At 39.9% G+C, this 26,230-nt stretch overlaps 1 protein-coding gene across 2 annotated transcripts in view; it reads left to right on the forward strand.

Moving 5' to 3' along the window:
* Positions 1-23,830, forward strand: part of mgat4c (mgat4 family member C) — a 147,840-nt gene extending 124,010 nt beyond the window's left edge. Inside the window, exons 1-4 of one of the 2 annotated variants that reach the window (XM_010897869.5) lie at positions 9,065-9,187; positions 16,715-16,864; positions 18,728-18,875; positions 19,219-23,830. In XM_010897869.5, the coding sequence (XP_010896171.4) occupies positions 16,736-16,864; positions 18,728-18,875; positions 19,219-20,375 (1,434 nt within the window). In that variant the 5' untranslated portion in view covers positions 9,065-9,187; positions 16,715-16,735 and the 3' untranslated portion in view covers positions 20,376-23,830. Of the gene's footprint in view, positions 1-9,064; positions 9,188-16,714; positions 16,865-18,727; positions 18,876-19,218 lie in introns of those variants that run through there. The other variant, XM_020056619.3, reaches the window with a different exon arrangement.
* The last annotated feature ends 2,400 nt before the right edge of the window (positions 23,831-26,230 follow it).

Here is a 26,230-nt window from a genome sequence, read left to right on the forward strand (position 1 = left end):
GCTTATTTAAGTAAATGTATTTCACTGGAAAGAAGATTAGTGTCATCGGGTTGATCCTTATGTCAATACATTAGCAGTCATTGGGACAAGACAGGCCGAAAGTAATTCAGACCAGTGGACATACTGTATTCATAGAGTAGACGTGCCAAAATTCTTATAGACATACGTACATACAAACATACAGACAGAGGGACATAGATAAAAAAAAAACTGACTGACATTAACCCCCTAAATAAAGTAAACCATTGGGTCATCAGGGTGGTGGAGTGTATCAACCCCACCCCCTCCACCTAAAAAAAGAAAAAAATTGAAATTGCACTTAACTTTGATTTCTCTGGCACTGACTTTGCCAACCTAGTGGCTTCGATTAAGGAAAGAGTACTTATTATGATTGTCAGGTGTTGGTTTTCCAAGATACCTTAAGAGGAATGCACTTATTGTAAGTCGCTCTGGATAAGAGCATCTGCGAAATGACTAAAATGGAAAATGGAAAAATTGAATCCTCTGGCTCTGTAGAGGATAGTATCTGATTCTGTTAAAAGACCCTGGGCACAGCCCACATGCTTTTACTGACCTTGTCATCTGAACATGCAAAAACATTTGTGCCCCAAAAGGTCATGTTCTGTACTCCTATAATCTGAAGAGGACTGGTTTCCTCCTAAGTTTCGACCCTATTAGGGAGTTTTTTTATCCACTGTGCATCAACTTTGTTGTTGCTTGGGTTTCAGGCTGGGTACACTGTAGAAGTGGTAAATATATACAAAATTGCTTCCAAACTAAACACCCCCACTTTTCTTTCATAGTTTAAGGGCAAGCAGGGGCAAAGACTTTAATTAATTTCTAAGTAACTAGCTGCACTTGTCAATTTCTTGCTGCTGCGAGGCGAGGGTTATTCGCACTACGTTGTTCGTAAACAGCAGTAACCGCCCCAAACCATTTGTTCTCGAGTTCAAGTGTTAAACAGAGAGGCTGACTGTCAAGCCTATGTTTTGGTTCTATATAGCTGTGCCAATTGATAAAGTAAAAGAAAATAGTCATACCTGCATCATACTGTGTGCAATTAATTTGGTTCTACAAGATAAACATGTGAAACATTTTAATATTGTAGCTAGCAGGCCAAACGAACTTCTAACATATTAAATCCCTCTGGAAAAACAAGTATTACTATCCAGTGAGTAAAAAAAGTAAAAAGTACTAATTAATTTTGCTTAACTAGGCACTGTTCTGGTTGAGTACGGGAACAAGCCTTTTGTATTCTCTTACAGTGCAAGTGCATAGTGAGCTGTATTTCATTTAGAATTAGAATAGTTGTGGAGTGGACAAATGCAGGTGGTTTACATTTTTAAGTGATTTCTTTGACAGTCACAGATAAAAGTATTCCTTGTGGTCATGCCACTTTAAAATGTGGTACATTTTAACTGTTAAAAGTAATTATCTTTAATACTAAGGTGTAATTCACACTCTAGAAGACAGCCATTCTTCCATAGAAAAGCATCACTTACTGCCCTCACAAAGATGTGACCCTCCAGCAGACCATGATTGAACTAGCAGACCACCCTTCCACACGATCATGCTTAAAGTATACAAGTGCTCTGTGTTCAGGTTCAGCTTCCTGTGGCTTCATTCATCCTCCACATTCACCTACATTTTCTACATTTTCATAACAGAATCTGAACCGTTTGCATGTTACCATAATGTGTCACTTCTATCAAATCCACATGCCTGAGTTGATCACTGCATTTGGTTTTGCCTTCAAGACAAGTCACGACAGAAAACTAATTCACAACGGCCAGTTGTTTTTACAGGTTATGCGTTAAAAATGTCATGACCAAATCCTAGCCTATTAATCAAAACGGGTATTATGTTAAATCACTAGTGGTGGTACGTTGTAATCACACTACATACTTACAGATTACTTTTTTTATGTGTAATGTTTTATTTTCATAGTAGAGCAAGATAATGTGCAATAACATCAGTAGTATTTAAAATGTTTTGTTACAATTCATGTGATTCTATACAGTCATATAACTGGATTAGTTACATAGTAATTTGAGTAAATGAAAGTATTGTAGCGGTTGATTCTAATCAGCCTAATTCTTTTGACACTGCTCATGCAACCAGGAAGTGAGTAGATCCACTCACTATATCCCAACAGCCTTTCTTGGGTTTTTGGCTCTATTGGACACAATGTTGTCACACATAAATAAACAAAGAGCTGAGTCTGTCTGCCTTGCTCTAGTTTCTAAGACTAGGCAATGCTCTGCTAGGCCTGGCAAACTTACAGAATATATGTGTTTAAAAGCATTGGAATGCCAGTGTAAAACACCCAATCAAATGATTTGCTTCTGCAGAGCTTCAAAAGTCACTCAGAAATCATAATAAACATAAGTAACTGCACATAACTGCCACTGTCTCTTGATATCTCATAGACAATTTTTGTGAACTTTTTCAATAAGATGCTTGAAAAAATACACTTTAACCCACTAGTAAATCCTGGTGTAGACCTCACTGACCGCTATTCCAATTAAATGCTTGCAGAGTTTGTGCGTGCATGGCTATTTCTCTGAGCCAACAGAATTTTTATTATTTCGAAACATAGTGGATAGGACTCTCATTTTCAATGTTGTGGTCTTCATCTCATTTGAACCTGTATGCAGCGTTGATTCAGTTTAAGAAATTGGAGGAGAAACAAAAAAGAGAATTGATTTCTCCACTCTTAATTGAATTCCATCAGAGACTGTCAGCCATGGTTGGTTAACAACATCACAACTTGCAGGTAGACATGCTAAAACCTCTCTTCAAGAGGAGGAGAGGCACTGGCTTCACTGGCTCATTTTTATGAATGGATCACACTTCTCCCAGTACAAAATAAAATGTTCATCAATTTTGTGCAATATTGCAAAAAAACGGTATCGTTGTGGAACAGCTCACCGCAATTTTTGTTTATTATCTAACCAGAAAACATCGTGCAAACACTACAGTAAACAAGCACCGAGGAGGTGTTCAGGGGAGGTTTCTGGAAATGAAGTAACAAGTACATGTAGTAGTCCATTCAAACTGCATCTGCATTTTCTAGACCTCCTACGAGGTGTGACAATTTGGAGGTAAGTCCGCGTGAGACCTAACAAATGTCTTTACCTCAAACCTTTTCCATTAACCTTGACCCAATGCATTGTTCTTTTCACATTGACTTTAACATATAGACAAATGTGTCAGCCCTGTCACATGAAAGGAATGCATTGACTAAAGCGTCAATTATATTGACAGTAGCATGAATGCCTAGAGTGCCTGCTACAGTGTCTGCTATATTACTTAACTGTGAATGTAAATTTATTGACTTTTCAAACTGAATGTCATGTGGTGACTGAAGCGTCATTCCTGTGACATATTCTATTTAATGCAATATATTGACATAAGCATAAATTGGTTTACAAATGTTTTACAATTGAATGCAACAAATTGAGAAATGCATCCATTATTTTACAAAATGTGCCAGGATAACGTTTTCTAATGATACCATGTTGGTACAACATACCCGCTTATTAAAATGGCATCTAATTAGCCACATTGAGCCGCCGTTTTACATAAGATTAATTGGCTTTTTTTTTTAAGTACTTTCTCATAATTATTGTTCTGTCTTGCAAATGGATTCACTGCAACAGTAATGCATATTCATTTTACAGGAAGCAAGGAAATTGTTCGGAAATGTGCCAAAGGTTGGTGTGCAGGCACACGCTGAATTATAAACACGAGCTTCTGTTCCTGAGGCTAAACAGACCAGTTTTGTTGTCTGCACTGAATAGTTTGAGACCTTTTGAAATGGGCCCATATGCCTTTGTGGTGCTTTTTGCAACATAATGTTTTAAAATTTTGTAGAAAATGCATGTGCAAGCGTGCATGTGGATGACCTTCTCTGTGTGGGGCACTGTATGTTTCTGTGGGACTGTAATGTAATGTAAGAATATTTTTAGCTACCAAGTCCACTTTCCGGTCATCAATAATGAAAGCATAAAAAGCTTTTACTAACCTATAATTTTAATTTGGACCAAGTTCAGGGATAATTTACAGAAACTCTACATTGTGAATGTTACTAGCAAAGTTTTAATTAATGCATGAATCCGATTATGTTGGAAAATCTGTATCACTACATATGAGACACAGTACTGTGTGCATCCCAAATGAAACATATTAGTTTACTTTGTTTGCTGACAGCCTGATGGACTCTTATATTTGACGAGCACTTTCAGGAATGTGCCACACACATAACCCAGGTTGAGAGCAAGCCTGAGGCCTGAACTAAATAAAAGGCCTTTCTTTATGTGAAGTAAAAAAAAAAGAAGTTGTTTACTGTTTTACCTTAGGCTGGCTGAAATACTTCAAAGGTACAGTGTAAAGGTACTATCTCACAGGAGCACAGACTGACAGCATTATATCTATCAAAATGTAAACATTGCTTTACAAAGATTACCAAGTTGCGTCATCACTTCCTACATGAACATATGACATGTAATTAATTACATTCAGTGCCTTTTGAAGGTTTTCTCACCCCTTCAGTTTCTCCACATTTTGTTGTGTTATTGACTTAATGTATAATTGATTAAAACAAATGTTGCCATCAATCTACACACAATACTCCATAAAGCAGAGTGAAAGCATGTTTTTAGAAATATTTGCCAATTTACTGAAAATTAAAATATACATCTCTTACAGTTCTCTATATACAAGGGGTGGACAAAATAACAGGGGAACACTCAAAAAACATCATCATATGCCATGCCAAACAAATTGCATTGGCAAAGAGGAGCAGTGGTCACAAATCGAAGCTGACCAACAGAATTTAATAAGCACCTCTGTGACCCAATTTCAACAAGTTGTGTTTCACAAAGCTGAAATGTATCTCTTCAGAAACTGCTTCTATCCCAGGCCAATGCACAGAGATGCGTAAGTTGTTGAAAGGAGCACAAATCCTGGACCCCAGAGCAATGGATAAATATTATATAGTCTGAAGAGACATCTTCCACCCTATTTCCTATATCCAGATGGGTTTACATTTGGAGCATGCTAAAAGATGACTTCAGCCTACAATGTTTACTGCCAACTGTTAAACATGTTGGAAGACCTGTAATGGTATCAGCAGCCATCTTGTGGCAGTCATTGGGTCAGATGATTGCTCCACATGGTTGAATAACGGTCAAGGGATATGAGGCCATTTCACAAGACCTCATGTACCTCATGATCTTCCAATATTCCAGGATGGTAACGCCCCCTTACACACTGCTAAACAAATTCATGAGTGGTTTTATCAACTCCAGCATGATGTCAGATGCCTTCAATTGCCTCCCCAAACATCATTGAACCTTTATGGGACGTCCTGCAATGCCGATTGCAAAGTAGAGTTCAACCTCCTTCATCTTTTTTTTGGAAGAATTGTGCAATATTCAACAACACACAGATCAGGACTTGTATCACAGCATTCCAAGAAGGACTGAAGCTGTTCTGAAGGCAAAATGTGGCCCTTCTCCTTATTAGGTCCTTGATGTTAATTGTCAGGTGTTTTCATTATTTCTTCACCCCATGTAATTATTCGGACCCTTAACCATGACAATCCAAGTTGTGATACATAATGTGTCCTTGGATCATCTTTAAGTTTTCCCTAGAACTTGATTAGATTCCACCTGCAAATTCAATTGATTGGACATGATTTAGAGCACACACCTGCCTGTGGAAACGTCAGAGCCAAAATCAGCCATGAAGTCAAATTAATTCTCTATATATCTACGTGATAGAATTGAGTCAAAGCATAGATCTGGTGAATGAGAAGCACAGTGGGCTCCCTCATTGTGAAATTGACAGATGTTTGGAACCTCCAATTTTCTTTTTTTGTCAATTATATATTCAGTCCATGACACAACACAATGTAGAGAAAGAAAATGGTAGTTGACTACTTTCCAAAAACACTGTAGACTACACTAACTCCACACATTACATGACAGTTAAACCACATCCATGGCTTATGATGTTGTTTATCAGTTTAACAGTTTTTTTGTCTTTTTCCCATGAGACTAGGTTGCATTTCCGTGTGCAATGGTACGGCATAATATTGGTGACATTTGGAGTCACCAAACATGACTGGAATCAATTCTCAATGGGGTGAGAAGAAGAATCACACATGGAAAATTAACCAATGTCATCAGAGTAGAAAAGTAGTTAGTCTTTACTCTGAGCATAAATGTCAGTGAACAGTAAACCACACGTTAATCAGAGTGTAATTGTGTTACAGGCTGGTTGGTGCTTCATTTGATTCTGTCTGATTATAAGACTAAACAACCATTACTGATTGAAAAAGGGTTCAGAAAACATCAACCTCATAAAATAGACTATGCGGCATACTTCTTTTTACAGTTCAGTAGGTTATATATTAGCAGATATTAGCAGAAGTTTTCATCCAGAGTCACTTCCACTGTGCCAGAAATATCACTTACAGTAGTAGATAGGAAGTGTGGATGCATTTAACTTGGTTTCTGACAGGTTGAGTGACTGATAATGGCCACTAATTTCTGGTGGATGACTAAACACAGGATTGTTAGAATGACACAGCATAACTGAAATGTTGAGCTGGATCTTAGACTAGCCAATTAATGAACACGGCAACATCACCCAGGACACAGGTCGCCAGACAGACAGAAACACCAGATACATACAAAATGTGAAAGCGGTGAAACATCCTCATTAGTTTGTTGTTGTCTGTAACGGAATAATAATAATTGACTTTCCAGGCACCCAAAGTGCTTTACCTAGTAAGGGGGCGAAGCTCCCCTCATTCACTACCAATGTGTAACACCCACTTCCACACACACTCAGACAAACAGTTGCAAACAGAGTCCCATTCACGTCGATGATGCCAATTTGCACCCTACATCAGCTAATGTGACATTTTAGAAGAAAGAAGTGCTTGAAAAAATGATTAGTGGTGAACTCTAAAAGTGTATGGGCAGTGACATTTATCCTTTATTTGGCTCCATACACCGGCACTTTGAATTTGAAATGAAACGGGACTAAAGGGGTCAAAGTGCAGAATGCACCCTTTTAGGTGACGGTGTTGTCATCTATATCGGACAAACCGTTTAGAAAATGACAGCCCAGTTGCGTGACCGTGCGCAGACCTTCACGAGGGGCTGAATCTGAATAAGTGGGCGGAGTTGCTCACACGGACCGAGGATGTGTTGGAGTGAGTGACGCGCATAAAAAAGATGAGCAACGGACGCCCGTCGGTGTCCGCAACGCTAGTCAGGAAAGGGCACTAGATGGCAAAGGGACATGTGCTCTGCACTGGTTGAGCCGTACCTGTGCACGTGCCCGGCCCAGTGTGTACATAGTCCAACACTTTAGGTTGCAAAAAGTATTTAGACTGATTAGCATTTTGTATAATAAAGTAGTCATGTTCAGTTTTTGGTCACAATAACGCAATAACTGGCGAAGGTTTCTGGACCATGGACATCATTAAACGCTTTGCAGTTTTTTTCCAGGGCCTTTTTGCCTTTTCTTTGTCTTCAGCATGTGAAAGGAAACAGCTGACTTGGCTTCAGTTCTTTTTTTCTGCACACTTTCTTTTTCCCTTCACTCTGGTACATGGTCATCTTTGTCTCATCGGATCAGACCTTTTTCCTGAACACTGCAGGCTAACTAGCATTTTTGCACCTTGCAGTACAGCCGCTGTAATTCGGCTAGTGAAGTTGTCTTCAGATAATAGTGGTTGACACATCCACGCCTACCTCCTCGAGAGTGTTCCTGATCTGTCAGAAAGTTTTTATTTTTTCCATTATGTCAAGCAGTCTTTTTTCATCCCCTGTATTTTCCTTGTTCTACCAAGTCATTCTTATCAAGACACTTATAAATATAAACAAAACGAAAGGAACTCTCTACTTTTTGAAATGCATCTCCATTTAAGGAGCAGCATTGAGTCCCTCCACGTCTTTCTGTTTCAGACAGTTAGTAAACATGTTAAATCACTTTCAACCATCACCAAGGGAAAGGTCAAAGGACTCTCATATCAGACAAAACACAGTCAGAGAGTTACTAAGTTGCACCGGTGGTTCACCAGATCTGCAATTTGACACCACCTTCATGCCAGTAGGCTCTTTGGAAGGGGTTGGCTGAATATATTTTTACCTTCATAAATAAACATGTTAACGCCTGAATTTTTGTTAACAGGACTGGCACCACTGCTAGGGTGAGACCGTTTGGCCGTGCACGACAGTGGCTGGTTTGTTGGTGAAAGAAGGACGTAGTGTATGCAGAATATAACTTCCTTTGATTTTGTGGGGCTTTTTGGTTTCCACCAGACAGTGAAATGTGGCCACAGGAAAATCTATGTTAACTGACCACACTAAGGCACCAATAAAGAATATAAAGGGTCTGGATAGAGTAACACTTTATATGCGTGTCCTTAAGGACATGTGTAGATTATGTTTACCAAACTGTAACTTTAACTGTTCTAACATTAACCTCAGCCTTTACCTTAGAGCTTATTCTAACCCTAAACTTTAACTTTAGCATACAACTGAATAGTCTGTTGATTGTATGACTGAATTAAAGCTGTCTAAATATGGACATTAGAAGTCTCAGAACCATTTCTGTGTGGTTGAATATCATATATGATTATAAAATAATATAGGTCTAAATGGTTTGACGAAACAATATAGCACAAATCCAAAATTATCTGCCCTTGATAAACCTAAGGAATAATAATTATTTTTTTATATGATATTCCACCATCATAATCCACTAAATTACAAAATAACCCTTAAAATGGCATGTTCATCCATTAAATGCATTTTGATTTTGATTACGAGGCAGTTAACAACAACAAATAAATACTGTCTTGACTAGGATTGCCTGCTCAGGGGTATTGGAGATAAATGACACTTAGTGGGTCCAGCCCACACATCCCTCATCAAATATTAACACAGAAGAAAGTCGGCACTGCACAGGGAGATGGGAGGTCTGGTGAATGGGGGTATGCAAGGATGCTGGGTTACAGGATACTCTCAGTCAGTCAGTCCATCCGTCCAGGAGGGATCTAGAGCAGGTTACACTGATTCCTGCTGAGACAGCTGCTGTTGGAGCATACTGCTGCTTCAGTATCCCGCTTCGGTCGACTAGAAAGGATGGCCATTTCCTCACTAAGGTAGGCTCCTGTGCCTTGCACTGTTTGTTGCTCAGAAGTGAGTGGTTATTACCTTTCGTGCTTTGTAGACATTCTGTTGAGGTTCTGTGCAGCTGCACAACTTTCTGTTGTGGCCGTGTGAAGGGCTTTGATACGTGGAACGTGGTTTGTGAGGACTTACTAGCTACTCCTGCATGGGCTCCACGTGAAGTGAGTTGCGTTTAGAGTCGTGGCTGCAACACATGAGATGTCTCCGTTTACACACTGTAGTGAAATAGCTGTGTACAGTATAATGGAACAGCGCAGTTAGTTGTTTTTCATCTGCTTCTCAATTGTACAACAGTGTTGATTTGTTACAGTGCTTTTCCCTCCTTTTACGAAACCCATTGATATGAGCACTGTTCATCTCCGTGGTGGTCTTTTTCCCTCATCCCAGAGGCTCATTTCCTTAGAGCACTTCTCCGTGTGTGTTCTTTCCTCTGTTCCCAGACTGGTGAGGAAACTGGGCCATCTTATTGTGTGCCTCTCTGTGGTCCTCGTTTCAAAACCACGGAAAGAAAGAGTCCTTTGAAAATCCTGCCAGTGTCCTGTCCTCCGTGCACTAAATGTGTGGGGAGGAGATAGTGCATTCTCATGTTATCTGCCACAGGCCCCTTGCCCCTTCAGCCATTTTCTCATTTCACAGATTTGACCAGGAGGTGACCTTGGCTTTTTAAGAGCTTTTAAGGCAGAGCCAAGTCCCCCGTCTACCTCTCCACTCGCATCTCCCAAAACGGACAGAGAGAGAGAGAGAATTCTCTTCTTTTTTTTTCTCCCCTCAATGGCTTTTTTTTTCCTCCTCTCGCCCAGAGCAGCTTCTGTCCGGTCCTTTTTATAGATTGAGTGGACGTGCTGACAGTCGTCTGAGGCGAGGAGACAGAGGAGAGCAGAGGATTCACACGGGGCCTCGGGTTCTGGCTCAGTGCTCCGGGGGAGCCGCGGCATATGCTGATGACAGGTGACGTCACAGAGCGGGGCCGCCGGGTAGCCGGCCCGCTGAACATGCAGGTCAGCCCTGAGCTGTAGGTAGCCCGCCCATGGTGGTTCATTAGTGGAACATCTTGGACACGTTCTAGACAGCAACGTTGGGGCATGTTGACTTGGCCATGTGCTACCTTGGTTCTACAGGTCGTGTGGCGTCAGAGTCTGCGTCTCAGAAGTATTTCTTTCTGACACCGCAGGTGATATTGTAACAGGGCGTGTACAACGCTGTGTATTTTTGTATGCATTTATACTATATGTGTGTGTGTGTGTGTGTGTGTGTACATCTGTGTGCCTGGCACAACATGTCCGGTGTGTTTTCTACTGGAATAGAGCCGGGCACAACGCGGCCCTCCATCTCCAGCCCTCCCCTGTGGGCCTCTGGCGGAGCGCTAATCTGGGTCAAAGTGTTAACTGCCGAGAAGGGCCGGGGAGAGGCTCGCTCGCACATGAATCACTTCTCACGCCTCCCGTAGTCATTACACTCGCCAGTGATGGAACCGCAAAGTCTTTCATGTTTCCCTCTGACCGCAGGCTGAAGGTAAATAACCGGATAACGGTCGGGACGCAGGCCGGCTCTCAATTCACCGCCGCATTCATCAGCCCCCATCGTCCGTCACGGAGACACTTTGAGGGAGTTACGCTTTGTTTGATCACGCCCTGAACTTGGGATCGTCCGTCAGGCGGCCACTGTGATGTGATGAATCTGTGTCAACCGGTTACTGTGATGTGACGAATCTGCGTCAACCTGTTACTGTGATGTGATGAATCGGTGTCAGTCAGGGTTCTCTCTCTGTCTCTCATCAAATGCTCTCTTTAATTGATATCAATCGATTATAAAACAAAGGCTGCCGCCCTCTGAAGTCTGACACCGCTGTGTTACGGACAGTTAATAAGTTGTTCACTTGTCCTGGAATGACATGCCTCCGTTTTGTGGCCTTGAAAAAATATATTATACAACCTTAAGCTCTGTCGCCAGTCCACTAGAAGGAAATCAAACCCCAAAAAATATGGACCATAGCTGAACCCCAAAAAAATATGGACCATAGCTGAATAGTGATATACCCTCTTCACAGTGACATTTCAATCACGGCTAACAAGGAACTCTCTGGTCCGTTTCTACCACATCCAGAGGACTGCTATCTGTTCCATGTATTTCCAAGACTGATTGCTCTGAAGTTAGAATCAACGGGTGACACATGTTCAATATTTTCCAAGGGACCCATTCCAGAAGTGAACGTACATGTGCCACCTGCTATACTCCTAGTCTAAAAAAGCCTGGATGGTAATGAATGTGAATTAATTTGATGGCTTTGCACATGGAACTGAATTAAACTGGACGTAGATTAAACAAAGCGCACTTCCTTAGTAATCATTAGAAAAAATCCCAGGTAGCTGTAGCGTTAAGCATCCGAAATATAATTGACTTTCTTCAGACGTATGGAGGCTTAGGGTATGCAGCGGCTCAAGGGGAATGCTTGTGATTCCCCATTCCAAGGGGTGGTGGCTCTATGCACCACCAGGCACTCATGGCAGAACAGCTGGTGCCTCAGTTGTCACTGGGCTGGTGGGGGCTCCCATCGGGTGGTCGGTGGTGGAGGTGGGAGTGGGGGGTCCAGAGGGAGAACACACACTCTTTGGTGTCAAGACACACACTCCTGTTAGATTGTTTGAGCTCCGGTTGTTGACAGCGGTGACAGGCCTGGGGGAGGGGGTCGGAGTTTGTGTACATCTGTTTGGACCTTGGCACCGCTTTCCTGTCTCTGGAGATCCATGCTGCCTGACAGTACCGGCTACCAGTAGAACACAAGGTCCGTGCCCAGTGACGATGATGAGAACTGATAAGGTGTTGGCAGTTGAGTGAGCACGCAGCTCTGCTGCCGACAGCTTGAGCAACAAACAAGATGGCCACCGAATCAATAAACATGTGCTCAGTAGTTCTAGTGGAAGTGCAGACTAAAAATAAAATGTCCTTGGTGGATCATTTAGTATCGTTCTTTATCAAAACCGTTCTTTATCAAAACTTATATTTTAAGTTTAAAAGTGTTCTTTAGAGAATTTTAGGGGTTCTGCCAGAGTTTCAATTTGAAGAACCCTTAAAAGATCCTCCAGGAACCTTTTCTTAGCGTTATAAGATGTTTTTTTCAGAGAGGGGACCATGGTGGACAGTATTTTAAGCTTGACAGTTCTTGCCTTGTTAGGGTATATGGGGATTTCTATGGATTGCATGATGGTTTGCAATTGCTTTTAACTTTTTTATTTATTGCTCCAAAGAATGATAATGAACAAATAGTAATCCCTGACGGTATGCTGCCGATGTTGGTAATTCTTTAGAAAAGTGATCGATATCTGACAAAGTCATTTAAGTCTTTGTAGATGATAGATTCTCATTGTGTAACAATTTCCATAAGAATCCGGTAATTGGTGAACTGTTGGACCAATTTGAAATCTTACCCGAAAAAAATAACTTAATAACGAAGGGATTTGTTATTCCACGCCATGCTACAATTTTGTTATCAACAGCCGCCTCCGGTATATGCCTCTTTTGTGGGAGAAAGAAAATCCATTGAAAGTGGCTGAAGGCCTGACACAAAGCAACTGCTGAATCCCTGCAAATCTGCAGGCTTAATTGATTATTTGTGCAGAGCTGTATATCTGTGAGGTGCAGGATACCCAGGGGAAATAATGTAAAACAGATAACAAGATCAAATGTGGGAGAATTTCTTTTACGCTGCCTATTTTATTAAACTTTTTCCCTTTCTCGTTCACAATGAGTTTTCAGTCCAGGTTTTCCAATTACATGAGGCTTGCCTTTTTTTTACATTGCTAAATTGGAGTTTATAGTGATTTACTCAAAAGGAAAGTGTTAAAGGTTTATTTTGACTTCTCAATAACACGTTGAGAAACTCCAAGGTTGTTTCCACCTCACACGCCGAGAGAACAACATTTCTTGTCAAATCTTTAAATATTCCATTTTCCTCTTTGCCCTGCTGCCAGTAGCCTGCTAAACAAATGAATTCATTATGTAGATAGTAAGCCTAATGCACACAAACTCTTTTGGAAAAACTCGCTATTCTGGATTATTTTATTGCCATAGCTTGTCAAATGCAGCTTTCAGAGACATATCACTTTGGCTTTGATAGTGTACACAGTCTGTGGTATCTTGAATATGTAATTGTATTCCAACAAGGAGAGCTTAAGACAAGTGGAACGTTGTGAGGCATTTGTGGAAATGGTGGGCGTTGAATTGAGTTTTGCAGTGACTTTGCTTTCACATATCCCATCAAAGGGGAACAATCGCCCAATTCAGAATTCTCTGCATGTGCCTAAACATCTCTGACTTTGTGCTGGATTGTTTCTGTCAAAGTGCACACCTTCCTCAACCAGGAACAACACAACAGAGCTCTGCAGGTTGTGCTCCTCTCCCCACCCTGATTCAGTGCTATGATAGAACTGTTTGGAATTCATCAAATAAAGAAGAACAACTGTTCATCAAGCATGCTCAGTTTGGAAAGCGATTGTGGGACCTGACATGTAGTATAATGGGTCACCGTTGACCTTTTCTTAAATATTGGCCTTGCAACTATAAAGATGTGGATTCCTTCGATTGTGGGTTGTAGCAAATGCATTAATTATGACCTTCACAACCCACATTCAGCACAATAAATATGTATGTTATTTCTCACAATCAATAAAACTTTGGTGGGTCTGTCCCAATACAGTAATATGGGTGTTAGTCTGTCAGTGAGTGGTCTGTCCTAATACAGTAACATGGGTGTTAGTCTGTCAGTGAGTGGTCTGTCCTAATACAGTAATATGGGTGTTAGTCTGTCAGTGAGTGGTCTGTCCTAATACAGTAACATGGGTGTTAGTCTGAATGTGAGTGGTCTGTCCTAATACAGAAACATGGGTGTTAGTCTGTCAGTGAGTGGTCTGTCCTAAAACAGTAACATGGGTGTTAGTCTGTCAGTGAGTGGTCTGTCCTAATACAGTAACATGGGTGTTAGTCTGTCAGTGAGTGGTCTGTCCTAATACATTAACATGGGTGTTAGTCTGTCAGTGAGTGGTCTGTCCTAATACAGTAACATGGGTGTTAGTCTGTCAGTGAGTGGTCTGTCCTAATACAGTAACATGGGTGTTAGTCTGTCAGTGAGTGGTCTGTCCTAATACAGTAACATGGGTGTTAGTCTGTCAGTGAGTGGTCTGTCCTGAAACAGTAACATGGGTGTTAGTCTGTCAGTGAGTGGTCTGTCCTAATACAGTAACATGGGTGTTAGTCTGTCAGTGAGTGGTCTGTCCTAATACAGTAACATGGGTGTTAGTCTGTCAGTGAGTGGTCTGTCCTAATACAGTAACATGGGTGTTAGTCTGTCAGTGAGTGGTCTGTCCTAATACAGTAACATGGGTGTTAGTCTGTCAGTGAGTGGTCTGTCCTGAAACAGTAACATGGGTGTTAGTCTGTCAGCGAGTGGTCTGTGCTGCTGTCTCTGGGTCATTTCACACCATCTTCTGCGGTTTATAACGGCTCTTTAACTGCCTCCACGGAATAACAGTCTGGTGTGTCCTGCTGCAGTGTTACAGCAGGGAGATTGGAAGGCTAAGGGAGTTACTGACTGCCAGCGTAACAGCCTGTTCAAAACCTACAGAAAACCACAGACAGAGCTCCTCTGCCAGTCAAACACACGTGCACACACACGCACATCTGAGGCAAGACATGTGCAAATACAAACACACAGCATAGGACCTCCTGGTACATCCTTACCACAGCAGCTCTTTGAGTGTGCCGTTGAAGTGCAGAGAGGGAGTAGGCTTTCACGGCTTCTCCTTTGGCCTCAGCGTCCTCTCTCTGCCAAGCATAACTCAGAAAGGGTTGCTTCCCAAATGGCACCCCATTCCCTTTGTAGAGCACAGTATTTTACCAAGGCCCTTAGTACAAGCGTGTATAGGGACTAGGATGCTGTTTGGGGCAAAGAAAAACAGTCAGTACTGAGTGCTTACCCAACCTGAATTATCAGGACACCAAAGCCAGTGCTCGGGGTACTGTACCACCTAGCCAGCATGAAGCAGAAAATTCAAAATTGCCCAGTTGTGTAATTGTAGTATTCTATCCTCAGTGGCCCAGGTCAAATGTATTTTGTTTCCGCCTTTTTTCCCCTCCCATTTGCTTTTTCCCCCTTAACATAGTGTTATAAAAAGTACAAAAAAAGTTTTAGAATGGTAACAAGTACTTTGTTTTGCTGTGGCTGTTGGCTTTTGACAAGAAAAGATGCTCAAATAAGCTCCTCCTGGTGCAGTGTTATCAGGTGTTGAGTCCACCACTAATGAGGGATGTCATGGCAGCGCTGAAACGGTTTTAGCTGATGTCAGTTACCCACGGTGGAGAGGTATATTCGGAGAGGACTAATGATACATCCTGGAATCACACTAGGCCGCATCTGCTAAAACCTTCCCACCGCAGGGGCTCGTCAACGAGCAGGGTCAGCCTGCCCCACAGGAAATGGCACGGACTGAGTTCACATGTTGAATTGGAGAACGACAGCATGCTTTTTATAAGATGGAGGTGGAGAGAAATGGGGAGGGAGGGAGGGAGCACAGGAGGGAGGTTTTATTTTTATTATTGAGGACGCCATCAAATCTTGTTGATCATAACATGTATTATTTTTAATGTAGAAGTTAGACAGCACCTTGTTTGGCTCCAGATCGTATTATTAATATTAATGTGGCTCTTGTCCACTAATTGATTCGCTTACTGTTGGCAGGTGTATTTCTTTTTTTTTTTTTTTTTTTACTGCCATCATAATTCATATGACTAAAACGAAGGGTCTATTAATTCCTGCTATTTCAAAGGGTTTGTTCTGTTATTTAGTACCTCTGTTTTAATTTTATTTACATTCTCATATGCCGCAGGGAATACAGTGTGAACACTGCATAATTAGGCATGACCAGGGGTGATTGAAGAAGTATCCTGCATAGAGGACTGGTGGGCCTGATGTATCTGTTAGAGTCCGTTTTAGACTCGGAACGGAGAGGTATTGACCAGGCATATTCCCAGGTGAGCCGGGCTTCTGGCGCTCATGATCGATGTGTTGGTGGTCATTGAACCAAGCTTAGAGCTAGTTTGTATTTCATTATGCATCACTGGGGGCTTTCTGGGAGTGGTAGAACAGAGCTAGCGGACACCTAATTGGAGTCCAGAACGACAAAACCTTTTTGTTTGATTTGTGTGTCAATTTTAGTATTCTTCCCTCTGTTTCTTGTGGTACCTGTTTTGATCTACTTGACTAATACTATTTTTCGTCACTAGCATGCCATTTAATAGAATATTCTATTTTCCACAATATCACATTATTTGGTAGAAGTGTGCTAACATGATTCCAGTACAACAAGATGATGCTAATAGATGATTCTAATGAACAGGAAATTATTCAAACCACTCCATCTGATGGACGTCTGTAGGCCAACACAGTCCTATAAACTATTTTCCGTATCCAATTTTTACAGATCCTTTCCTCATTTGTTTTCCTGCAGATCCAAAAGAGTGTCTCCATCATGAGGCTAGTGTGGAAGTCCCTGGACAAGATGAGGTGTTTCCGTAAACGCTCCACCATCCCCTTCCTGGGAGTCCTGATCACCTCTCTGCTCTTCCTCAACCTATACATTGAAGATGGATATGTCCTGGTGAGTTTTTTTTCTAAGTGTTTTGCCTTGGTAAAGAGAATATTCACCCCAATGTCAATCAAATTGAATCTAAAGGCAGGCTAAATTTACCTGCAGTAAATAAGTGGTTAAAGATAGGGCCAATTCATTAAAATGTTTTAACTGGTCACTATCTTTTCGTTGATTTCTCTCTGATGTAGGATCCAGTCATAATATTGCATAGAATATCCATTCAAAATAAGACAATAAGAAATGTTTTATTAAAACATTTAACAGAATAAGAATAACTGGCTGTTGGCTAGGGACACTCTAAAGGTTCTTGCAGGGTCCTTTAGAAGATCATCACATTTAAACTGTGGGGGAACCCTGAAAAGTTCTTCCTATGGTTCTTTGATTAATAAGCATATTATGCAGTACTTTAAGTGTGGCAATTTATTCCACATATTTTTAAAGGCTTAATGATGTAAACACAAACTAATAATGACTCCCAGCTAACTTAAACATTTATGTCAGGTTTCAACCATTCTGTAACTTTCCTCATATTTTTTTTTCCTTTCCAAAATGTTTCAGAAAGTTCAGCATTGGGATAACATGGAACATTGCACAGGGCTCCAAATACTATAACATGACACTGATTCTGCAGACGAATGGATCTTGACTGTTGCATAATGTGCATGTTGATTCCATCCTTCTTCAGTATCAGAGCAGTAGAGAATGTGTCTGCCACTTAAAATGGAGCCATTCAAAATAGCCTCAACAGTTTCTGAATTGCATACTCCTCGCCTCCCATTTCCTCGTCTCCTTCACAAAAACCCAATTGAGGAGAAAGTCGGGGGGGGGGGGGGGGGGTGCATATGGCTTTTTCCCTCCGTAGGTTTTTAGATGGAAATCAGGAGGGGGGAGGCAAGCAGTATTTAATTAAAGAGGTTTACCAGCAAGACATTTTCAATTGTTTTTAGATTTATGTTTATGTACATTGTGTGTATAATAGTAGTTCATAATATAGTTGCTCGCTGAAATGTTTGCAAAAACTGTTTTAGCAAATTCCTGAACCAATTCATATTGTTAAATTTTCTTTGATTTACAAACCTCAAAATATGAGATATTATGAGATATACTATGATATATACTGGGAAAGTACTGTGTCTAGGAATTTTTATTTAGCTGAGTCTGTTTGCTAGCTAGCTAAATAAATATTATATTGGTTTAGCTAGATACCTAACATTATCTGACAAGCAAATGCTTGAATGTTAGCTAACATGTTAACTTGCTAGATAGCACTGAAACGGTTCAAAATAAGAGAAAGGCATATATATCTATATTTACTGTACACTCTATTTATGTGTGTGAGTGTGCCTTGTTATATTACGTAATCACTTTATAGTAGCAGTAATAGCTGTCTTGGGCCTAAGACCAGACCTTACTCTATGGTATATTGGCCATGTAATCACATCCATACATTATACAGTGTGTGCTATTAAACAGATGTTTTTATCCAAAGTAACATACAGTCATGCGTGCATATTTACTGGTGATTATGTCACATCCTTATGCCACATTTATAAAACCTTACATACATGTAGAGGGATGGTAATATTAATCTATTGCTTATGAAAGCATTATGACGGCGTGATGAAGCATTCGAAATGACCTTCAAAGCAGGACTCAATCAGGTCAAATCTTATCATTGATATTTCTTTTTGTACATTATATCCTTTAAGAATTTCCAAAGTATTACATTTTTCACCCGATTTCCGTAATGTTCCAAGGACATTACCTTGGTGCATTCATGTTTAGATGCGATGAGATCTGTTTGTTTGGCAATCACATTCAAATTTTTCACAGGTCTTCATCTCAGATCAGTTGTTTTCTTCTGCATTGCAGGAAGAGGATAAAAGACAACTGAGAGAAACATCAATACATCCTCCTAACTCTGAGAGATATGTTCACACCTTTAGAGATCTCACAAATTTCTCTGGAACCATAAACGTCACATACCGTTACCTTGCTGGGAATCCACAGCCACGAAAGAGTGAGTGTAACTTTGTTATTGTATACTATATATAAATATGTATTATTTTCGGTCAAAACCAATTGTTTCAACCATGTACAATTAGATAGTGTATATATATATATAGTACATTTGATTAAGATAATATCAGTTTTATATTTGATTCAACAAATCAAACATTTTGGAGTTTCAGAAGGTATGTTAAATAGCCCAATCTCCAGAGAAAAACTAAAAATTACAAAGCAATATTAACCTTGCTAGAACCCCTGCTTACACATTTTTTTATTGATCTTTTGTATGTTCATTTTGCTAATATTGATATTTTGAATGGTCAGTATAGTAATATTGATATTTTTGTTCACAGAATATCTAACCATTGGGTTGTCTTCTGTCAAAAGAAAAAGAGGGAATTACCTCATGGAGACTATTAAATCAATTTTTGACCAGTCCAGTTATGAGGAGTTGAAAGAGATTGTGGTCGTGGTCCATCTGGCCGAATTTGATCTGGCCTGGTGTGAAAACCTGGTGCAGGACATCTCCAGGAAATTTGCCCACCACATCATCGCTGGGCGTCTCCTTGTGATTCATGCCCCTGAGGAATATTACCCATCACTGGATGGGCTAAAAAGGAACTACAATGACCCAGAAGACAGGGTGCGCTTCCGCTCCAAGCAGAACGTGGACTACGCTTTCTTGCTCAACTTCTGCACTAATCTCTCTGATTTCTACATGATGCTGGAGGACGACGTGCGATGTTCCCGGAATTTTCTGACATCCTTGAAGAAGGTGGTCACCTCCAGGCAAGGTTCCTACTGGGTGATGCTGGAGTTTTCCAAGCTTGGCTACATAGGGAAGCTTTACCACTCAAGAGATCTGCCACGCCTGGCCCACTTTCTGCTCATGTTCTACCAGGAGATGCCCTGCGATTGGCTCCTCATTCATTTCCGGGGCCTGCTGGCCCAGAAGGATGTGATCCGCTTCAAGCCCTCCCTGTTCCAGCACATGGGCTACTACTCCTCATACAAGGGGGCAGAAAACAAGTTGAAGGATGATGACTTTGAAGAGGACTCCATTGACATCCCTGACAACCCCCCTGCCAGCCTTCACACAAACATTAATGTATTTGAAAACTATGATGCCACCAAGGCTTATAGCAGTGTGGACGAATACTTTTGGGGGAAACCCCCTTCTACCGGAGACTTCTTTGTAATAGTTTTTAACAAATCGACTAAAATTAGCAAAATAAAAATTGTGACAGGAACAGATGATCGTCAGAATGATATCTTACACCATGGAGCTCTAGAAGTTGGTGAGAAGCTGGTGGGAACAAAGAGGGGAAGGCAGTGTTCTTCCTACATCACATTAGGGGAGTTTAAAAATGGCAACATTGAGGTCCAAGACATAGACCACAAGATTGCTTTTGACATTGAGTGTGTACGTATCGTGGTGACTGCCAGTCAGAAAGAATGGCTGATCATTAGGAGTATAAGTTTGTGGACTACACAACCGTCCAGTCAATGAGAACTATTAAAAACTGTCATGATACCATGTAGGCAACAGTTGGTTTACTAATTAATTTCATATTGTATTTATTTATTCATTTACTTATGTGATAATCTGTTTACACATGTATTTATTTCATTTTGTATTATTTGTATTTATTTATATTTTTGATCCAAAATATGAACTTTTTATAACAGAAAGTATATTTAAAGCAATTTACAGTTAGGGAATTCATCAAAATGTTCTTAAGGTTTGTCTGACTGGCCTTGTGTATGTGACCTGTGTTTAAGGATGTGAGTTTGTAGATCTCTTGGCTACTTCCTCTCATGTGGTTCATTTATTTTTCTGTCCATTTCTCTTTCCACATCCAAACGAATCCTTGGGCCCTCTGATTTTCAGTAGTGTTGCTTTACAAATGGAACCCCTGCAGGCAAGCTGAGCCCTGGGAACATGGCATTGCTCCAAATGGCCTTGGTATCATTAAATATCCCCATTCAGTCATTTCATACTTATCTTCATCCAGTACATGGGACCATACAAGCATTATTATGGTAATTATTTCTGCACATATATCAGTGGTGTCAGGGCTTGACTTGAGTTAGGCCTCCATTAATCCCTCCTATCAAAGCGTCCGTTGCGTTGCAGCATTGTGAGCTGTGCTATTTCCCCGGCATTGTATGTTCCATCATAGCCACTGACGAAAGAACAATGTTTGTTTTCACCCATCTTCTCTAAAAGCTCAGATTGGATTGCACAGTGAAGAATGGAGTGGACCTGACCTTTCCCTATCTTTCACCACAGCACAATTTTGCCCCAGCAAATTGGTCTGTGTTTGGCACTCGCTCTGCTCTCTATACCAGCAAACAACAGTCCGCTTGGAGCTAGCGTCGCAAGTCAATTCACCCTCTTTTTCTCCGATGTTGTCCTTACAGGCGCTAATGTATCTTGCCTTCAAAATGTTCTGCAATATGGGAACCAAGAAATGTGAGTCTGTGTAGTACCCATAGGTCATGGTTTATTATGTCCTATGATTTGATACAGTACATACAAATTGATCTACAGCTACTTTATTTTAGTACCTCTGGCAAGAAAGCCACTGGCTGTAAAACTTACATTAATATCAATTAACAAAATATGAATGATAATTGTTAGGATAATTACAGACATATAGTCAATTATTCAAAAATAATGAAACATTTTTATTTGCTTTGAAAAGTGACCTTGTCATCTCTATTTTCACACAGTGTTGTTCTGGTAGAAAGTGGAACGAGGCCTCGGTCACAAAACTCTCTTTAAAAACAACAGCATCCACACCTTCAACAGATCGTTACGGTACACACTAAAATTAAGAGAGGAATGTTTGCATACATTATACCAATATTATGATGAAACAATAAAGGTGGACTTGGAGTTGAAGGCTTGCTTCAGAAACCTACAGTGTTTTTTTAAATTTCAGTGGTGTTTTAACACTTACTATGCTATACCTACTGTTCGATGCTGTTTTACCATAACGTCTTGTTCAGTCACAGATCAAGGGTTTTTCCTCAGCTATGATTCTAATCTATTCATTTCAAGCTTATTTGTGCCAAATCACCTCCAATAACATCATTTTCATTATGATCAAAAGTTTTACTACATGAAAACCCAACCTCTTACCTATTAAGCTCTTATGAAGTCCCCCTGAGACTTTTGGTAAAAATAAAGTCAGTTTGTAAGGAAATGTAGTGTTTCATTCAAACACGCCATAGAAATGTTGATTACAATACTCATTCTGTTCCCACACACTTCTAGTTCTGAACAGTACAAGAATACTTGTGAGATGGGTCGCTCGGTATTAGTTGAAGGATTTTTATACAATAGCTATGACCAGTTTGTGGGTTCATTTGACCACTGGAAAAAAACACATAAATGGTAGTGCTTTACTTTGAATAAAGATATGTGAAACTGTAACTGTTTTGTTCTGAACAAAGAAATGGTAAGTCTCAATGCCAATTAATCAGGTAAATGTACTTACTACATTTATCAGTAGGGCGAAAGGCAATGACACGTCATCTCAAGTTAGATGTATCTTTGCTTTTCCTGGAATCATATCGCAGGCATAGAGATTCTGATTACAAGATCCCCAATTTAAAACTCAGGAGGTTTAACATGGGCTTTTCTTTGGGGGAAATTGCTGTCCACAATGAAGAAACACTTGCGTCAAAACAAGATGTACGCTGCAAATGTATTGACACATTCAAATCTTTGGGGAAAACAGAAATCTGAAACATTTTCCCAGCTCAGTGTCAGCAAACTGATTGGAAACTTTTTTCACCTTTTGCATCTTGTCTCTGTAAAAATAATTTCGAGTGAACTCCAAGTGCATTTTATGGTAAGAAATGTTCAAGATAATTAAACAGTTACAGTGCCTTTGAAAAATTTTCAGACCACTTCACTTTCTCCACATTTTGTTGGATTATAGATTTCATTTGTAACTGATTAAATATATTATTTACCATTAGTCTACACCTCACAATGACAATTTATTGGGGGGAGGGGGGGGTGTTGTGAGAATTTATTAAAAACCAAAAATGTAAAAATCATGTACAAAGTATTCAGACACTTTTTTCAGTACTTTGTAGGAGCCCCTTTGACAGCAATCACAGCTTTGAGTCATCTTGGGTATTCATCAACCAGCTTTGAGTCTTTTTGGGTATGCATCAACCAGCTTTGAGTCTTTTTGAGTATGCATCAACCTGCTTTGAGTCTTTTTGGGTATGCATCAACCAGTTTTGAGTCTTTTTGGGTATGCATCAACCAGCGTTGAGTCTTTTTGGGTATGCATCAACCAGCGTTGAGTATTCTTGGTATGCATCAACCAGCGTTGAGTCTTTTTGGGTATGCATCAACCAGTGTTGAGTCTTTTTGGGTATGCATCAACCAGTGTTGAGTATTCTTGGGTATGCATCAACCAGCGTTGAGTATACTTGGGTATGCATCAACCAGCGTTGAGTATTCTTGGGTATGCATCAACCAGCGTTGAGTATTCTTGGGTATGCATCAACCAGCTTTGCGCATCCTTCCATTAGTCTTGACTAGTCTCCCAGTATCTGCTGCTGAGTAGCATTCTGCTCCCACCACCATTTATTTTGCCAGACATAGCGCTTGGCATTCAGGCCAGATACTTTCATTTGAACTTATTAGCCCAGATTATCTGTGCCTTTTTCTAAATAGGATTTGCCTCAGGTAGACCCTTGTTAAGTTCGAGGACACAGGATGCATCTGGGCTCAATTTGTAGTGAATCATCTGAATAATTATGTACGTGAGATATTTCAGTTTTTCATTTAATTGGCAAAACAATTGAAAAACTTGTTTTCGCATTGTCGTTATGAGGTATTGTGAGTAGATTGTTGGCAAAATGTATGTTTAATCAATTATAAATTAAGTCTATTAAACAAAAAAATGTGGAGGAACTGAAAGATTTTGAATAATTTCCGACAGCACTGTATATATACATATATATATATATATATACAGGTGCTGGTCATAAAATTTGAATATCATCAAAAAGTTGATTTATTTCAGTAATTCCATTCAAAAAGTGAAACTTGTATAATGTTATATAATATATAATATTTCAAGTGTTTTTTTATTTTATTTGGATGATTATAACTGACAACTAATGAAAACCCCAAATTCAGTATCTCAGAAAATTAGAATATTACTTAAGTCCAATACAAAAAAAAAGGATTTTTAGAAATGATGGCCAACTGAAAAGTATGAACATGAAAAGTATGAGCATGTACAGAACTCTATACTTAGTTGGGGCTCCTTTTGCCTGAATTACTGCAGCAATGCGGCGTGGCATGGAGTCGATCAGTCTGTGGCACTGCTCAGTTGTTATGAGAGCCCAGGTTGCTCTGATAGTGGCCTTCAGCTCTTCTGCATTGTGGGGTCTGGCGTATGGCATCCTCCTCTACACAATACCCCATAGATTTTCTATAGGGTTAAGGTCAGGCGAGTTTGCTGGCCAAAAAAGAACAGGGATACCATACCATGCATCTCCATAATGTTGGTCAGCAGCAGGAAGCATGAAGTGCTCTAAAACTTCCTGGTAGATGACTGCGTTGACCTTGGACCTCAGAAAACACAGTGGACCAACACCAGCAGATGACATGGCACCCCAAACCATCACTGACTGTGGAAACTTTACATTGGACTTCAAGCAACCAAGACGCTTCTGACACTGTCTTGTTCAAGAGTGGCTTGACACAAGGAATCTCACCGCTGAAACCCATGTCTTACATATGTCTGTGCGTGGTGGTTCTTGAAGCACTGACTCCAGCTACAGTCCACTCTTTGTGAATCTCCCCCACATTTTTGAATGGGTTTTGTTTCACAATCCTCTCCAGGGTGCGGTTATCCCTATTGCTTGTACACTTTTTTCTACCACATCTTTTCCTTCCCTTTGCTCTGAGCTCTGTGAACAGCCAGCCTCTTTAGCAATGACCTTTTATGTCTTGCCCACCTTGTGCAAGGTGTCAATGGTCGTCTTTTGGACAGCTGTCAAGTCAGCAGTCTTCCCCATGATTGTGTAGCCTTCAGAACTAGACTGAGAGACCATTTAAAGGCCTTTGCAGGTGTTTTGAGTTAATTAGTTGATTAGAGTGTGGCACCAGGTGTCTTCAATATTGAACCTATTCACAATATTCTAATTTTCTGAGATACTGAATTTAGGGTTTTCATTAGTTGTGAGTTATAATCATCAAAAATAAAAGAACTAAACATTTGAAATATATCAGTCTGTGTGGAATGAATGTATACATTATAAAAATTTCACTTTTTAAATGGATTTACTGAAATAAATCAACTTTTTGATGATATTCTAAGTTTATGACCAGCACCTGTATATGTGTATATATATATACATACATAAACACACTGTATATGTGCATATAAACATACACACACATATACATATATATATATATATATATATGTCCCCATAATTCATGAATAAGAAGAAAATGAGTATAGAAATTCTAGATGGTTGGGAATTATTGTGGTCTTCCAATTGCGAGTTTACAAAGGTGCATGCATCAGAACATCAAGGTTTAAGTGGGTAAATTTATCCTTTTATATTCCAGGATCTATAAACTTGTTGTTCAGTGTACAGTAGTTTAACTTGGCTTAAAATGTACTTGGTTTGTGAATTGACGCTTAACAATACTAGCTACTTTACAACAGGTTAAATCACCCTTGTACTATCTTGTTCAGTGGAGAGTTGAGACTTTGTTTTTGTGTTGTATTTTTTCTGACATGTTTTGTCTTACAGTACAATATGATAGTAAAATTACATATTTTTTTACATGTATCATTTCGAATGTTGAATTTTCTATTGTATTTCCAATCAATTTAGATTAAACAAAATGAATGCCAGTATTCTTGGAGGAATTGCATTGACTTTGGAAAATCTACCAGTACTAGTACTACTTTCCCTAAAAGACAACAGGGAAATACTTTCTTGTGGGAAATTACACTGCACAAAATCATGAGTTATTATATTCCATAGGGCATGATAATGGTATTTCATGGTAGATGAGAAGCTATAGAGAGTTATTTTGAAGAGGTGGACCTTGAATTAAAACAGTATGTGTTGTTATGATGTTTTTGCCTGAACATGTTTTGGTATAGAAATGTTTACAAAAATAAATGTAGATCATAAAATTTGGCTATCCTCGTCACAGTGCAAATAAAGAAGATAACTGGTGTGGCATTTGCTGTTCTTCTAAATTCTCAACAAGAGAAGGAAAGCGACTTGTTTGACTCAGATCTCACAGCAGCCAAAAGCAAAATCCATACATTATTCACTTCAATATTCATGTTTTCTGAG

The sequence above is a fragment of the Esox lucius genome, chromosome 19, assembly GCF_011004845.1.
Source record: "Esox lucius isolate fEsoLuc1 chromosome 19, fEsoLuc1.pri, whole genome shotgun sequence".
NCBI classification, from domain to species: domain Eukaryota; kingdom Metazoa; phylum Chordata; class Actinopteri; order Esociformes; family Esocidae; genus Esox; species Esox lucius.